The 18,812-nt window shown below is 40.6% G+C and overlaps 1 protein-coding gene across 2 annotated transcripts in view; it reads right to left on the minus strand.

Annotated features, from left to right (window-relative positions):
- znf704 (zinc finger protein 704) overlaps positions 1-17,129 on the minus strand; it is a 54,763-nt gene extending 37,634 nt beyond the window's left edge. The window contains exons 1-2 of one of the 2 annotated variants that reach the window (XM_053612988.1): positions 16,252-17,129; positions 9,690-9,907 (exon numbers count right to left, since the gene is read on the minus strand). In XM_053612988.1, the coding sequence (XP_053468963.1) occupies positions 9,690-9,907; positions 16,252-16,422 (389 nt within the window). In that variant the 5' untranslated portion in view covers positions 16,423-17,129. The remainder of the gene's footprint in view (positions 1-9,689; positions 9,908-16,251) is intronic. The other variant, XM_053612987.1, reaches the window with a different exon arrangement.
- Between the last annotated feature and the right edge of the window lie 1,683 nt (positions 17,130-18,812).

The raw sequence follows: 18,812 nt of genomic DNA on the forward strand, positions 1-18,812 counted from the left end.
GTCACAGAGGGTCAGTTAGTGTCAGTATCGAATGAGTACGGGATATCAAACGTAAAGGGAAAAGGGATGAGAAAAAGGGATTTGTGCGGATCGGTGTAGTCCTAGCACCTTGCCTGGGTACGTGTTGTCCGGAGAGCCATTTTATTCTTCATTCTCATCATGCTCAACCGTGATAATGAGAAAAAATATGAGTCGCCAGACAATTATAACAACCACCTGCAGAGAACTTAATCAGTAAACCACCGTTTTAATTAATAGCGTTTCAAAGTGACCGCGATCAATGAATCATGTCATACATGACTCACTGCCAAAACTGTAATGATAATAATAAATGATGCAAAATATTATAAATGTTTTGCTTTAACAGGAAAACACATGCACATTTCACCATTTTGGCCTGCTTGTTACCAAACCAGAGTGCATTAGGGATAATATACATATACAGAAGACACTATTTTGCATGTAGTGATCATTTTTCATTGAACTGAACATAAAACACAACACTTATGTACCTTACCAGTAGGGCCAGAAATTTTTTCGATCAAAGAATGCAAAAAGCCATTCTGGAGTGTTAGTATCGAGTTTCTCAGGGTGACAGCTATAATAAAACATCTGCACATCTCCTCCACAAACTGTGAGTGATAAAACTCCAGACGGTCATAAATTAACCCGGGCCGAGTGACTTTCTAGAAGTTTCTTTTCCTACAAACCCCAGATGTTTGTGACACAGTTTGTGATACGACGGCATTATTGGATCACGTTAATGAATTTATTTACCGAAAACTATCATCAGGATACTGTGGCAGATGTTGATATAAAGCGAGCTTCCAGTGAAAACAGCGTGGAGACCAAATGATTCAGCCGACACCGATTACAATTTGTTTGAGAAGCTCTTTCACACCATTCATCTTTTTATGATACCGTGAAGTATTTTGTTCCTGGTGAGCACTCGAATACAATTGCGTGCTGTGAGTAGGAAAATCACAATAAAAACCGTAGTGTGCAGTTACGCTTAAATGATCAGATCACTGCAGGAATTTGGGGCTGGAATGTTTATAGGGGAGGTGGAGGAAAAACATGATCTTTCCGATTGTGCCAGAAATAAAAATCGGTGAGTACTCCAGCTCAGCGTGTAAAATAAATCCCACCCAAATGCTCATATGGTGATCTGAATAACAATGTACATTTACTAAATAAAATGAATTCCCTTACTTTTACTTGTTCAGTGAGGATACACGTGTCACAGAAGCATGAATCCATATTTCAAACCCAAACCACAACATAGAAGTATTTGTAGTAACAGGATTACGCCATCCCTCGTTAGTAAGACTGTTGTTTCATTTCTCGTCTGCTTGTTATCAGCAAACGGGCGAATTCTATTTCTTTTTTTCAGAAAAGCGCATTTTAATAAGTAAGGAATAAAACCCGAGTGATGCGTGCGGTAATAGGAAAAGAATCAAGAATAGGGTGGTGTGATGCGTGCGGCCTGACATGAAGCCGAGTTACTGACTATCCAGTATCCAAAAAAAACTTAAGGTTTCAGATGAAGTGCTGACACTGGATACTCCTTCCAAAATGCGCTACAGAAACATCTCCTGAGAGAAAATTAAACCATTACAGTAGTCTAGGTGGAGCGTCTGCCATACAAATCCCTGTGTAAGTCATGACTGCAGAAACGATGATGTATTAGAACACATTACAGCGTGTTAATATAAACCTGTGATCCGTCTTGCAGCCGGAACTGCAGTCAGAGCGGCTGTTATAGAACATGAACCAACACCTTTTAACCAATGTAAAAAATGTAATATTTCCCAGAAGGCTTTTTCTGATCTGTAGATCTGTGATTTGTTCCGAAAACAGGGACTTAAATTGTTACATGTTGTATTTTCTCCTTGGCTCGGTTTGCTTTCACGAGGCAACATTTCAAAGTGCACCAAAATGTGTTTATACAAGTCACATGTGAGTAAACGGTCCTCTCATTTGTCAGAGCGCGCCTGTTTACGTTCTGGGGTTCCGCCCATAGCGGTCATCCATCAAGGGGGATAGACAGCAGCTCTGCGAGATTATTTCTTTTTAGCTGTGTGGTTGTTTTTTTTTTAGATAATTTATCTAATTGATATGTTCCACAGAGGAATTAAACCCCGTCTCACTGAGATCCTCGCTTAACACCTTGCAAACCTCAGTGTATTTATGCGTTTTTGAAAGCTGTTCGGAAATATGCTCATATTATAATATCAGACCACATTTCAATGAGGCATTTTACCTCGTCTTTGGTCCAAGTTAAACCACGATTCGTGTTGCGAGCCATTAGCAAATCAAACACTTTTTTTATTAAGCATTGCTAAACAGGTTGGTTCGTTGGTCCGTTGGGTCGGACTGCTTTCGCACCACAAGCAATCCGCTCCAGAGTTCGTCTGCAATTGTTTTGGTGTGGATCTGAGTGTGATTGCAGTGTTCACATACGTCTAAACGAACCAAACCAAGGGAGAAAATGCACCAGGTTCCGAAACAAATGCCCCAAACGAACCAGGTGTGAAAACGCCCTTAGTATGTTGAGTTGTCTTAGCCATCGAGCCAAACAATACACATCATATCATGATATGAGGTCTGAGTGGCTCAGCACACAGATTCTAAAGAGTTCCCAAACTTTTCTCACGACTATATATGCAGACTTGGACTTAAATCTTGTTACCCAGCCTTATTAACTTTGCTGGTCATCTGCTAACCGTGTATTCGGTTACACAGGATATCTGTGCATCACATTAGGAGAGTACAAATGTAGCCGAAGGGCAGTACCCGGTACCTGATCTGTGTTATAAACCTTATTAGAGACCTAATATCTATATGTGGCTTACTGACTGTAAGAAATCATGTACGCTAGAGTACATGTTCATCATGCAATGGAGCAAACACAACATCCAAGCAGCAGAGGGTTTTGTTATGTTTGTGTATGTTATATGACAATCGATCTACAATTTCTTGTGCCTGTAGATTATTTATTACGATACTTTAAATCAACTTTTTACCAAACAACGAGGCAGCTTCAACGTATTTGGTGATGTGCTGTATGCAGTGGTGGCTCGTCCATAATAGGTGTAAAACAAACATCAGCCCCTCCAGGATTTCACGATTTCGCGATCGCAGAAATGAACGCAAAATCAAGCAGAAGCTGCGATAATCGGAGGAGCTTGCGATTTTTCAAAGTTACCACAGATTTTCAGTAGATTTTCAGTAGATTTAGGCCAAGACGCATCATGTGACGTCATCACAACGTGTATTCAGTCTGTTCACGTGCGTCAAACACAAGTACAGCTAAAAGGTCTCATTTACCAACAAACATTACTGAGAACGACCGTGCAAAACAATTTAGTGCAATTGCAATTTCACCAATTCAAGTTTTCTGCAAAAAAAAAAGTCTGCAAATTGCATCGCAAATTTCGAAAAAGCCGCCGCAAAATCAAGCATTTTTGGCCGCAACAATTACAAAAAAACTTCACGAAATCCTGTACAGACAAAAAATATCATTATTCCTAAAGTCCTCATTTACAACTCCATACATTTAAAATTCTGTTGAAATATTAATCACCTCTTTCGACTGACCAATTTAAAAAAAATTTTATTTTTTTTTAAAGTTTCTATTTGACAGATATAAGCTGAGGTTCCATTGATTCGCTTGCCTTTTCTAGATGTTGCACAATCGTGGGGCAGCATGCTCACTGCCCCATTTAAATCCATAGAATTATTATTACACCTAGTGTTTAAAAATGAGAACTGCAACAAGCGCTAATAGAGGTCCGGGAATCTAATTTTTTAAAAGTAATCTGTGTTTTATAACGTCATGTTTTATAACAAATAATCAAAATGACATTTGCCAAAGGCAAAGTAACTACAGACACTGTGTCTATAATGTACAGAACCATTTCTATTGTACGATATACTGTTAACGCTAAATTCTTTAAGCTAGTGTCACATCTTTTCAGAAATCGTGTTGGTGACCCCGGTTAATGATATCAGCGCCGCTGTACATTAATAATATCCCGCTCCACCACAATCTACAGTCACGAGCCGCTGCTAGCTGTATATAAATAGTTATGAAACTTACAAAATAGTTTCAAATCAAGTTCCCCCTTTAGAATCTTTCTAACCTCATGACAATATCAAATCTCCAAATGCTTCGCGAACACACTGCACCTCACCAAGATTACACGACTGTGTGAAGATAGAAATGAAACGGCATTGTTAACAGTGAGGGGGGAAATTCAGAACTTAGAATTGATTCAACAATGGCTAACAGTAACGCCAACATTTCTCCCATTTAGTCTAAAAACATTACTATTACAGAAAGTGCAAAAGATCATCAACACAGTGCCATCAGCACATATTTAGGAAGGAAAATTTATTTATTTATGCCTCAACAATGCAAATTGTGTAAATCCCAAATGACTTCCTATTCAGTGCTTGCGGAGTCCACTGTAAGTACGTTTCTGTACTGAAGGTAAAAAATCTACTCTTACACGTGCAATTTATTTTAAAAACCTACTTAATTTAATGTAACGGGGCCACTATTGTCTGACATGTTACACGAAACCTGGGACTGAGATGGTCATCTTGTTTAAAATCAAAGTCTACATCATGATAGATAATATAAATAGTATATATTATAAATTAAAATAATAGTGTAAATTGAAGTTTAAAAAAAAAACTTATGTACCAACACCAATACTTTTCACTGCACGTTTAGTAGTTCACTTGTAGTTCGTGTACTCATTGTGTAAATAACCGTGTTGTCATAGCGCAGGTGTCGACACTCAGTTTCTCAGCCCACTGCCACTATATTAAACACACAATGCGTCCATTTACTTTCTGCGATTGTGCTGTCTATTTTTAGCTCTTCTTGCTCGTTGCGCCAATCTGATACAGGTTTAAAACTATTTCGAATCAAGGTGCGATTCAGGGAGGTTAGTTGAGAAAAAAGGGACTGCATCCAATCTGATAAGAGTCCCGAGAGCCGTTACTGTGAGTGAGCTGGACTGTGTTGCGACATCTCCAGGGTGCAGAAAAAGAGGTGCTTTTCAGATGCTAATCACATGTTTCCTAAAGTTATGCTCCAAGCCCTGTCCCTCTTGCAGGGGAATTATTTTCTTTGGCACACACACTGAGCTGCTCTTCTAAAAAAGCACACTGCTCGGCCTGAGCTTTCCTTTTTCCTGACCGTTTTACCCTCGCTCTTAACTCTATACGCCCCACTACCGAGTCAGCAAAGAGAAAAACAGAAAAGAAAAAGGCAAAACCCTAGCCATAATGCTGTTATTGTCTGAGCTGGAATGAACTGTGGTATTTTAGTTGAATTATTTCCCTGATTTTTGCCCTGGTGCTGAAAAACAGCAGGATCAGCAAAGGGGATTTTGGGGGAAGTCCATCTGATATGCACCCTACAGATACTGATTGGGAACTGAGCCAAGCAATTACTCTTGCTGTTGTTGTTGTTGTTGTTTTTCATGACACTGTAATTGAGTTAGAGCTTGTACTCTAAATTGCAGTGAAAACAAAACAAATAATTTATTCATTAATTATTATACTAGGATATATAAATAGTATAATTCCCCTCAAGTGATAACATGATACTTATATTTATTAACCAATTACAATTACTTAAAAACTTTCCATCTTCGGTTTTTGAACTACTATCTTCTCAGTATTTATTTATTTATTTTTTTATTAATTGACTTTAGTTTGCTATTAAGCTTTATAGGTTAAAAAGGAGAAACAAAACTTGCTATAAAAAGATTCAGAAGGTTTTGGTTCAAGTCTATCCGTGATTGTACCACAGTGCCGAGAAACAGCGGGAACAGCGGAGGGGGGTGGGGGGTCGATCCTGATTTGGAAGTGCCAAGTAATTACCGGTTGTTGTGGAGACACAGTCAACATTTTAGGTTAACCTTATTAAAGTACAGCTGTTTACCAAAAAAAAAAAGTTTATATAGAAATAAAAAAAGGGGGTACCTTTTTTTTAACATTCCAAAATAAATTCGTGGACATATTTTGCAACAACGTCCAATTCAATTTCAGTTCAGTTTATTTATAACTGTCAAGTCGTCAATCCAAAACTTCATCAGCAGGAAAGAAGTTAAGTTTTGCTATCCGCCAGTTGGTCTCTAGACCTGGTTTAAAGAAGGTAGTGTAAGATTGACTCATGTGGAGTTCTAACAGAAATGCAATAAAGAACGGATAGAGATCGGACACAAAATCCGTTTGGTTTTATTTCGGAAGTAATTCAGCTGAACGAAAGAAGGAAAATGTACCTCCATTTGCAATTTATCTGCAAACAAAAGAATCCCTGTGAGTTAAAAATGAAAATGTGGGCGTATTTCGCAATAAGACAAGAATCTTATATGTTTTGGAGTCTCTTAGTTTCTATACCAAAGTGTAAGACTGACTCTGGTAGAGTGATAGCCGAAATGTTATAAAGAATGGGAATAAATCTGGCTTAGAACTGATATGCCAGGGATATGGTTAACATGTATGTTTTTGAATGGAAAGAGGGAAAATGTACCTCCATTTATTTGTTAAAAAAAAAAGAAAAGAAAAGAAAATTTAAAAAAAAGAATTCCATACATTTAAGAGTGAAATGTGGGCGTGTCCCGCGATAAAACAACAACCCAAAACATGAGGGAAATTCAATAGAAAAACAGAAACAAAAGAAACCTGTGAACAGATATCATTCTGATTGTTTGCAATTAATATCTTAACATTTTTCTTACTTGTGATAGTGAAGGGAATGTGATCGCGGTCGTTTTCATGTTGTCTTAACGGTGTGAAAACTTTTGCCCTCCACTGTACAGTAAATAACACACGCAGTGAGTCAGAATAAGAAGTAAACGGAATTACTTTTTTTTTTTTTAAGCACAGCTGAAAGACTTTCTGGGAAAGGCCTTGAACTTGGCAACAACCTGCTGCTGTTTTTACTGTTCGACAATAATCAGGGTCCTGGGTACGCCCCTCGAAATCATACTTCACTTCCTCTGCTTGCAATTAGTCCTCTGAAGGCTATTCGTCAAAATTTCAGAGCTGCAGAGCCACAAGTACGATCACCAGCTTGTTACAATTGGCTATTTCCTGCTATGGCTAAAAAACATAAACATGAAAAGAACAGTCAGAGTCCATATGTGCTGCAGAGGAAGGACACGGGGAAGTGCAGATCCTGAACGCCTCGGGCTCTCCGATACACAGTAACACAGCCGGAACAATAAACTCTTAATGCGACTGTTTTCCTATTCTCACATGCATCAATTTAGTACAACCGTTTGATAAAACTTTCTGCAGGGGAGGCAGCCAAATGGAGTCAGCTGTCCCAATCTCAGAATGCTTATGCTGGTCGTGTGGATCACTAGATCATCAGAAAAACGGCGATTGATTTCTTTTCGCAAGAGCAGTCCGAGTGCTTATACCGACTGAGTGTACACAAATTTGATGAGCCAAGCCACTCTGCTCGACGGTAGGGACTGAAAAAAGCTGACGAGGGACTGAACGGTGCACCTCCGACTCATCCCGCTCCTGCAGAACCGCCTCCACACATTCTTCTCCATTTCACTGTAATTGAACACACTTCGAGTAGCTGTACGCTGCAGCCCGCTGAGGTTCAAGCACTCGCATCTAGGTTACTGTTGATGGGTAAGCAATCACATGTTCAGGGGTGTGTGTGTGTGACAGTCTTTTTAATCACAGCCTGAGAGGGCAAAGTGCACTTCAATTTCTCCTGATCGCACCCACCCCTCTCGATGTTCTAATCTCAGTTCCATCTCAATTCCTTCCACTACTGGAAAATTACTCCTGAGATCAGACGACGTGAACTTGGAACAGTCTTCAAGCGTCTCAAACCAGTCATTAATTCTAGTAATTTCCCCCAAAAAACAATAGAATCTCAAGAGTCCAGGACCACACATTTATCAATATCCATGTGAGAAGCACTAAGTGTTCTGTCCTCTAGAACTGAGATCTCTACACACACATGAGAGAGGTTTAAAAAGAGAAACAAGACATAAACAGGAGAGGCACAGTATTCATTACTCAATCTGTGTTTGCTCGATGTTTTCCGCCAGCAGAAAACCACAATAACCCATGTGGGAAATTGGGATATAGTGCTGTAAACCCTCCAAAACCGTGTCTGAAACACTACGACAGCTTCTGTATACATATTTTAAAGATTTCTGCTGTCCGGCAACAGCCAAATCCTCTCTGGTAAATTCTGAATATGGCAGAATGAATGAGCTGAAATGGTTCTGAGAATCAGGGGACACACACACACACACAAACACACACACACACATCCACAAAATGCACTTCAAAATTGCTCTGGGAAAGATCATCAACTTAATGACATGTTATTATGGACTGCTAGCCAAACGAAACATGGGAGTGAACAGCAGGAATGATGCGGCCTGACCTGCCAGACACAGAGTCTGAAAATGGGCCACTTGGCTTAAAAATAGTTAACGATATGAGATTGATAACTGCTCTGTTGTAGATGCTAGTTCAGAGGAGCGTTAAAGTTGTCCGGTACATTAAATAGAGTCGACTTGTCTAACTATTAACTAAGGAGTAAAATACAAAATAATTCAGTGGTTCGCATGTTTGCCTCACACCTCCGGGGTTGGGGGTTCGAATCCCGCTTCCACCCTGTGTGCGCACGGAGTTCGCGTGTTCTCCCCATGCTTCGGAGGTTTCCTCCGGGTCCTCCAGTTTCCTCCACCAGACCAAATCCATGCACTGTAGGCTGATCGGAATTTCCGAATTATGTGTGGCGTGTGAATCCGTGTGTGGAGGACACCTTCCAGGGTGTCCCCCACCTTGTACCCCACATTCCCAAGATAGGCTGCAGGCTGCCCCGTGACCCTGTGTAGGATAAGCGGTATGCAAAATTGATGGATGGCTGGATGGATTCCCTCGTGTTACACAAGTTGGGTTTTGAATGTTTAGACCGAGGTGCTGTTTAGAACACAGGGCTGTCTGCTGGGAATTCGCATTTAGAATATCCTCTATAACATCATTTCCTCTAGATTATAATATTTTGTTATTATAAACCAAGTACAGAGGCTACTGTGTCTCAGCACACAGAGCATCCTAAAAATAATCGCATAGAGTAACATGTCATTCAGAGGTCTCTTGAGATGTGGGTAGATGTAGATGTGGGTATTTATAAAAATGTATGCAATAAGGATTCGTGATGATTTTCAGCCACCAATATAGAGATTATCTTTCTGCTGGAAACCGAAGCAATATGCATAATATACTGTATGTACAATAACTATAATGTTTACTGTATAGTCTAAGATTTTAAAGACTGTGATTCTTTGATATTCTGTGAGTCCCATGCAGTAACAGATTCCTACCAGAGAGCTCTTTAAATCCCTAAATCCCCATAAGATGTGGCTTTGCTGTATCTGTAAAACATGTCTTTATACTGGACAAATAACATGAGTAATAATAACCAAATATTGTCTCTTATTTCTAATATTTCAATCCACCTTATACACTCTAGGAAGATGAAAGCTGAAATAAAGCACAACACCACCTACACACACACACACACACACACACACACACACACACACACACACTCACACCAGCTTGTCACTGACAGTTTTTTATTTCCGCCAGTGTGTGTCGCTGCTTATGTACTGCAGTCCTACCTGGCATGTGGTACGTCGATGCTGGACGAGACGACTTTGCGTTTCTGCTCGAGCAGCGACACAGACCGCGTGTTGTCCTTCTCCATGTCTAGCGTCCGGCCTGCTCGTCTGTGCTCTGGCGCCCGCAGCTCCTCCACCCCGTTTGTATTCTCGCTTTTCTGTGTGCCACCGTTCTGACCCTGTGCTGGCACGTCACGCTGCCCGCCGTTACACAAACTCTGCCAAGAGGAAACACACAAACACAGCCCACTGATCGCAGGAAAAACATTCTTCTACAACTGTCGGTCCCCCCGTCCCCCCCGCCCCCCCATATATGTGTAAAAACCAGAACCGGACGATTTCCCACCGACGAACGGAACGGTCAACACGATGACAGTAAAAGCGAGAATCTGCACAACGACTAATCAACTAATTGTTGATAATAAATATGATTTAAATATGACTAAACACAACTAACATTGTAAGGATGGTACTGATTCGGTAGAAACCTCTATGAAGTCAGACAATCAGATCATCAGAAAGTTTTTCTGTTTGGCAGTAAAAATGCTTGATCGTGCACGTATGTTAAATTATTATTATTATTATTATTATTTTTAGACATTACAAATGTATGCAGGCTGAGAAATAAAACAGTAAAATGAGGCTTCTGAGAACACAAACATCAACACAACGCCAGTGTTTGTCTGAGTGTTTGGTGTTGCGTAATGCTTTACACTAGAGGTCAATCTGTATCTGCATTCAGATATGAACTGGAAGTGGGAGTGGCCTAACCTAAAATATGATTTTTGTTGTTGTTGTTGTTTGTTTCTTTGATTGATTTTATTTTTTATATGAATCCAACCACTATATCCTGGAACCACTGGGAAAAAAAAAAAAACAATTTGCACAAATTATAATAACAAATAGCAATTTGAAGACTATAATTACATTCAACTCTATTCAACCTCAGTTACACGAGTTCATAAATGGTCTCGAATAAGCACCCTGTGGAAATTTCTGGCAAGATTTACTTCAGGGTTCTTTAGTTTTTTTTTTTCGTGTCAATCTACTACAAAGCTGGGACAAAGTTACAGTGCTGCTGCAAGTCAAAATAGGGTCCTTTCATTGGCATTTCTTTATAATAAGATTTTCAATTAATAAAGATGAAGAACGATGAAGCAGATAGATCCTACGCTGTGCACAATGCATGCTCTGTGTAGGCAATATGAAGCAGTGGCGCTACAAATAAATTCACAAGCACTTTTGTGAATTGCGGGCCAGTTTGTATAGACATGTTATCATCTTGAAGTTCAGTAAGGCAGTGGGGAAAAAAAAAAAACAGGAATCCACATTATCTGTTTATTCCTAATAACCTTTTCGTATCAGATTACACACAGTCAATCAGGAAGGTACAGTTGTGCCAGTTCCACCTCTGAGTACCTTCACCAGTTACCAAAAACCATGCAAAAAACCTGGAAGCTTTGGTACTAGACTGGTGGCCAATGAAAAAGCATATTTCCAGTTCTCTGGTAACAAAATGTCTGGTACTTTGAGCAGTGGAAAAAGGCACATAAGCATTCTCACCTCTGACTGGTGCCAAGGATCAAAAGAGTCTTATTTACATCAATGGCAGCATGCAATACCTCCTGCAGTCTGTTTGCAAATATGAAACCGACACAGACACACAACAACGATTTTCCTGTTCGTATTTAATAACTGCATCCATATCCAGACTGGCGCCACAAGCTGGATCAAGATGTTTCCGTTCAGTTTGTATGGTGAGGAGAAGGAGTGTGTAGTCTTATCTACAAAGACTGGACACCCTGGTGTAGAGGATATGTGCAGATCTCTGTACATCTCACACAGGAAGATTCAAGCCGTTTGCACTAGCACTTCCTCTATTGCACAGAAAATCCCTGGTGGCCATGTTTATACGCAGACGAACAGGTCTGCTCTCCTCCATTCATGCTGTACTCGTATGCTATATATATCTCTACATCACTACAATTCATCTCGACTACAACATGCTGAAGAGATGCTCAGTACAAACAACACAGCATACTGATTATCATCTGCCACTAGCCAGGTATTCAATTACTCTGTGCGTATAACGCAAGCATTAAGTCCACGTGTATACGGATATCTGACCCCTCTATATTCAAAGATTTCTGTCCACATGAACAGCATTTTCAAGAATAACCCCATCCACGTGAAGACACAAAAAACAATAAGCACACCAGCCCAGTAGGTGGTGATAATGCAAAGGAGTAAGAAAAAAAACTAAGAGACATTTAATCATCAAATAAGAAATTACAGACCATGAACTGACAACCAAACTTTACAAACAAAGCACTAGTATTCATAACATAATGCATATCTGCAACGGGTGTGACATCGGGGTTTTCAAGAAAACATACATTTTTCCCGTCCACAGGAAATCAGTGAAAATGGAGGGTTTTTTTTTTTTTTTCACCTTTGAGGGTGTTTTCAAAATGCTTCATTATCAGTGACCCCAAAACAATGTTTTCGCGTTAATGGGAGGCCAAAATGCAGAGAACAAAAAAAAAAAATTATATAAAAAAAAATGAAAGCTGAGCACATGAAAGATTTTTGCAGATGACTTGTAAAATGAACCTGATTTTCTGTGATTGTTCTGTGCAACGTTTTCTTTTATTTGGATTCACTACGACTTTTCCATCTCTAACCATTAAAGGTGACAAAAACCAAACACCACATTAATCCAGACAGATCGGAAAGCCGCATTGTCATTTTAAAATGCTCTCAGTCTACACCGGCGATCTCAACCTTTACTAAAAATGCCAGATCAAAACATCTAAAAACGATGATATTTATTCATTGTTTTACTTCCGTTTTTAACACAATGATAGCAACGTTGTTGTTGAACTAAGAACCGAACAAACCGGTTTATTTACAACAACTTTGTCAATTTCAACTTCCTCCTTGCATACAAAACAAAAACAACTCTTATTTATACACCAATACATAGAGGGGTCTGAAGAGTGCAAAAAATAAGTGCTCTGTTACTAAAGTGTCTTTTTTTTTTTTTTTAATAAAAGCTTCAATGAGGTAAACCAACAGAAAATTTAAAAAAATAATAATAATTCTAATAAATCTAAAAAAAAAAAGAACTGCACACATTTCTCAAAATGTCCACAAGATGGCACCATTCATCGGTAGATCCGATACTACAAAACCAATATCCGATTATGGAAAAATGCTTAAATATCAGGAAAAATATCGGTGAAACCGATTATCGGTCGATCTCTGTTTATTTTGAATTGAATGGGACTGCGTCACGTGACTAAAAATACAGCATCAATTTTGAATATCTGCATTTTCTCGGTCCACACTACAACGTGAAAACTGTTTTCAAATGTATCCACTCGGGAAAGCCTTTTCGAAAAGCTCCGTTCCCGCTGGACAAAAACACCATCTCGGTGTGGCCAGGAAAGCCAAAACGTAGAGAGACAAAAAAAAAGGTGCGTTTTCAAATTTATCCGGATTAACGTGGACTAAGTTAACTCCACACGATTAACAACAACCGAAATCATCACACAGAAACAAGGCAACTAATCACATGAAACTGCAACAAACTGCTTTATTAATGTACAACAGTTTCCCATCATATGGCACGTTATTTTCTATAATTAAACCAAGCAAGTTCCTCGTTGAGGTTGGGTCAAACGCATGCACGGCAAAAATGTCACGAGCCATGATAACATCTAACAGCTATAATAATAGCATAACAAATGAATGCAGCTTTATTATGAAAAACAATTCTGAAAGGTTTATGTTCGATATTTACGAAAATGGAGGTATTCAGAAAAGAAGAGGAGGGAAAATGAAACAACTGGTACGAACATAAGATTTTAACATTTAATCAGTGAGTAATAGTGAAGTTATTATATCTCTGGCCAAACCAACAACATTTAAAAAGAGTATGATTTAAAGAATACAACACTTTGAGATATGCCATTATGGGGAAAAAATAATCAACAACGGCACAGTGTTACAGTCAAGTTTAACAGTGGAGTTACTGTTACCACCCTCAAGTTCACTATTTTCCTATTTTAGAACATCCCAAAGTGTTTCATTCCTCTTATACCACTGCAATTTGTCAGTGCTGACAATTTTTATACATTTATAGTTACATTTAATGTTGTGCAACATCCCTGAAACAAGTTAGTTCCTGTTTTTCTGTATCACTTTCATAAGTGTTATAAACAGCCATTCCTTTAGCAGCGTCTGTCTAGAAACCTGCTTACTGTCACAATCAGCTTTACTTCGCCCTGTTCATCATACACATTCCACTGTTATTTCTATTCTAAGTTTAAAAACAGGCGGATTACTCTACTGCACATAGTTAGAAGAATTATGTTGCCAGAAACCGACATTATATTGTACATTCATATGTTTCACATCTGAATAAATTATCCTTCACCCTTCACAGATTTGGCACAATGATACTCAATAATGTCATGACCTTTCGTATGCCGTCCTGCCTCTTAGTCTTGTACGCCTTGAACAGTATTCCAAAGTATTGTTCATATTCACATTTAATTTCAGTACGTTGTATTTAGTACATTACATATCTATTACCTCAGTCTGATGGACATGTGTGCTTTTAGCAGCTATTCTCAGGGTGACATGCTCTGTGAAACAAACATGCCTATGGGTTATAATCAGTTTATTTTTAAATTAAGCAATTCATAAGGCCGTGTGCACGGACACATCGCGTTCCTCCAAACTCTTTGGGGGTTTCAATCAAATTAAACATATCATAATTCTATCAAATTAATTGGATTGGAGAGCAGCACGAGGGTTCCATTATTTGATTGGATTAAACACAAGGAAAACATCCCCCACTCTGTGCCTTGTATCTGTGCTTACTGTATAGGAGCTCACATGCTGCACAGCTACTGTATTACACTTCACTAGGGGGAAAAACAGATTTACCCCCAGTCAGTGATCGCCATGTTCCCTGCTCATGCTCCGCTAAAACAAAGAACCACTTGAAACTTGCAGCTAGACGTCTATTTCTCCTCCTGAGTCGAGCCGTGTCCTGGGTTACGATCTATAGTTAATCAGGCTTTAAAAGCACTTCAAGGACTGTAGCAAACACCAAGAGCACCTCTACTGCATGTCTCAGAACGATCAGTCATCAATCATGAGCGAATCTATGCAGGACACCGTGATACAGGGACGGCACCCTGTATCACACAGTGCCACAGAAAGCGTCACTGCACTCGAACCATTAAATAACATTAGAGAAATGGATAGAAGAAAACCTTCTTTGTCCAGTCTTTGTCCTCAGGGCTCATGCTTATAAAGCCCCTCCCTAAAACAAGTCAACAAGTGGCATTCCCTCAAGCTGAATAGGGCACCATTAGGAATCCTGGCACCGTGCCAAGGACCACAGAGTCAACACTTGTCCCGTCTGAGAAACTTTATTTCGCCAAGTGCTCAGCGGTGATCTGCCCCACCTGAGCTTCATATCCTCCAAACACACCCTCCTTGTTTGCACTTGAACTTTTTTGGCCCTCTGAACGAGACGTAACGCAGATAGTCGCACTTGAATGCAAGGCCTGCGCAAATATCTTACTACTTAACACTAAATCGCTGCTTCGCTCCGGGTGGAACAATACCGCCCAGACAATAATACACAAACACCACGTATACCGTAGGCACGTCCATTCTTCCAGATCAACCAATAAATTTGAAAACCTCTTTCAGTCACGGACAGATGCACAACAGCTTATGTTGCTGTCCTGTTCTGCTGGAAGCTATTTTTATTTGGATATTTTCATCATCTGTGTTTTTATGAAACTTCTAATTGAAGCTGACTGACGTCATTGAAGTGAGGTAATTGAAGAAAAAAAAAAAAGCTTTGTTTAGATATCAAGTCAAAATGAAGCACCATCTTATCCAGAGTGAATAATGAACTACAGATAATGGATAACTTGGCCATGTTTTTTTTGTAGCCATGGTTAATTTATTGTAAACAGGTGATTAAACCATGGCCACAGTGCATGCAGAATGCAGCAACAATGGATTAGATAGGAGTATCGGCCAATAAAGAAATACATAAACAGCCGGTTAGGGAGGGAGGAGGGAGGACAGAAAGGAGGTTATCATGAACCAATACATGCACATACACACTCGCGCTCGCGCTCGCTCTCTCTCTCTCTCTCTCTCTCTCTCGCTTCCGCCAGTGTGCAGAATGCTGCAGAGCGGGTTAGTTTCGCCATGCTTATGCGCCACAACAGGTCAAACAAAAACAACGCGCATGTCCGTGCTGCAATAACCAGGTTTCATATTATGCACGTATTACACATTATGCATGAAGCATGCATGTGATCTGAACATCTAACGCGCATTTAACAGCTCCGTGCACTGTAAACAACATGCACGCTCACTGTTAGTGTTCAGCAGAGCCGGTGATTATGATGCTGATGACCGACATAGCAGGCGATGGGCTTCAAAACAAAAACAAAAACAAAAACAAAAGCAAGCTCGGTTCTGCAGCGCACGCGCGCGCGCGCACACACACACACACACACACCTTCAAGCTCGGCTTCCTTGCTCCTTTGACAGCTTCTTCCTCTGGGTGTCCGCTCGGTACCGGTGCGTCTCTGTTCTCGCGCTCTCCCGCCTCCCCCGCCGCCGCTCCCGAGCCGGGCGCGTACACGCGGCTGCCGATCAGTGAGCGCTTCACCAGGCGCCGGGCGTGCATGACTCGATCGAACACGGATTTCTAAAATCTCCAAACAAAAAAACAAAACAAAACAAAACAAAACAAAACAAAACAAACCCCCGTCCTTTACAAATGAAAAACGTCGAAATCAAAATGACAGACCTGTAACGGCGCGAGCTCTGCAAATGCGTAACAAGCCCGATAATGCATTCTCAGACATTTCAGGCTCCGTCGCGCGCGTTCCACCGTTTAATCAGGATGTCAAAAAAATGCATATTTAATCGCCTAAACAAAGCTTAGATATCATGCTACATGTAGGTCGGACACACGGATCTCTCGCTGTCCGACCGGCGAGGACCTTTTTTTCAGTCGGGTTGTTTGTTTTCCTCGCGGAGGCGTGCACAAAACACGGCACGGCGCGCGCGCCTCGGACGGAACACCTCGTAGAAATTCAACAACGCAAACCCGGAAACTGATTATATATAAAGAACCGAGTTAGGACCCCTGAATAAAACGCTTTCACCAAGACACCGAGCAGCAGCCCCGATGCCTGTCGCCTAAATCCGGAATGAATCGAGTGCAACTCCGTTCCGTGCCGGTCTTCCTTCCCCGAGCCTGCAGCCTCTACCGGCGGAGCGCGCGCTGTAAACATGTGCCGGGATCTGCGCTCCTATTGGCTAGCAGCGTACACGCCTCCGCGTCTTGCAGCTCTCCTCTCCTCCTCGCATCATCTTCCCTCCTGAAATATGGGCCGCTTTCCAACCAGACCGCGCTCCACGGATCCCGACCTTATTGCTAGTGTTATTCAAAACCTCGTGCGCGAGGGTATACTGGAGAGTTCCCGGATGTAACCCTGGCGTACTGTTTAGGGTGAGTCTCAAATCGCATGCATCCACATGGACTACTCAATGGTACGGTTTTTGCATGCAAGCACAGAGAAAAAAAAAATGCTTAAAAAATGTTCAAAACAATGACGAAATGCCGTGGAAGGGAGGGCGAAACGACACGAAACACGTACTGGATAGAGAAGGTGTGTGTATGGCATGGAACCACTATATTTGCAGTGCTTTTCAACAGGCATATCATTATAAAGTGTCCAGTCAATAGCTTATTTGATAATATAATGATATATATATATGTTAGTATAAACATTTGTCTAAAGATACACTATAGTCAGCACTTCTAGTGATTTAATTGAAATCTAGCTGTTTTAAAAAACCAACAATCGAGAAAGTAATACAAACTTACCTTCATTCATTCCCTACAAAGCCTCCAAAACACAGCCATGTGCTGTCTGGGTGCTAGTGCAAGAGGGGGGGCTTTCTGAATTGACAGAAGAGTGGCAGGCAAATTATCACAGAACACACTGTATAGTAAATTGAGCTTTATTCGAGGTGTAGCGCAGTCCCTGCAGGATTTTACGATCGCAGAAATTAACGCGAAGTCAAGGAAATTCTGCAGTATTCTGAGGCGCTTGTAATTTTTCGAAATGGCCCGAGAGTTTCTGCAGATTCGGGCCAAGAAGCGTCATGTGACGTCATCACAATGCGCGTTTATCCAAAGCCCTCTTCGATTCACGTGCGTCGAATGTGAGTTCAGCCAAAATGGTTTCCTTTACCAACAAACATCACTTCGAACGGCCTTGATAAACAATTTTGTGCAATCCGCCAATTCAAGTATTATTCCGCAAAAAAGCACAAAAACAAACAAAAAAAAACTCAGTAAATTGTATCGCAACTTTTTAATAAAGCCGCAGCAAATCAAACATTTTTGGCCGCAACAATCACGAAAATCTGTGCGAAATCTAGTAGCAGTTATCCTGCACTAACAGTGTGCATGATGCGTATAGATGGATTTTAGGATTGCTTATGGTTTGAATCATTCATTCGTTGTCAGTAAGTGATTTTTTTTTTATTCTGGTCAGGGTCACAGTGGATCTTGAGCCTGTCCTGAGAACTCATGGCACAAAATGGGAATCCATTCAGGAGGAGATCCAGGCACACACTTATTCATATCTACAGGCAATGTAGCATAGCCAGTTCACTTCCTGGCATGTTTTTTGGGAGGTTGGAGGAAACTACATAACCCAGAGGAAACCCATGCAGACACCAGGAGAACGTGTGAAACTCTGCACAGACAGTAATATGAGCTTAAACAGCGGACCCCAGAGCTGTAAGACAACACTACCTTATACGCAACTGTGCCACGCTTACGCTTTTAATATTAGCATGAACTGTACACAGTATTATGTGGCAGGATATCCACAACCTCTGACAATGTTCAGCCATTTTACATTACCTCAGCTGTCTATCGATTTGACTGCCGGAATATTGAAGCTGGGGGTCGTTCCACACATTTCTAGTTCCTGTGCAGATGGAGTCTCTGTTGGCCCCCTTTCTGTCTCTAAAAACGCTTAGATATTAGCTCAG

Source organism: Ictalurus furcatus, chromosome 24, assembly GCF_023375685.1.
Source record: "Ictalurus furcatus strain D&B chromosome 24, Billie_1.0, whole genome shotgun sequence".
Taxonomy (NCBI): domain Eukaryota; kingdom Metazoa; phylum Chordata; class Actinopteri; order Siluriformes; family Ictaluridae; genus Ictalurus; species Ictalurus furcatus.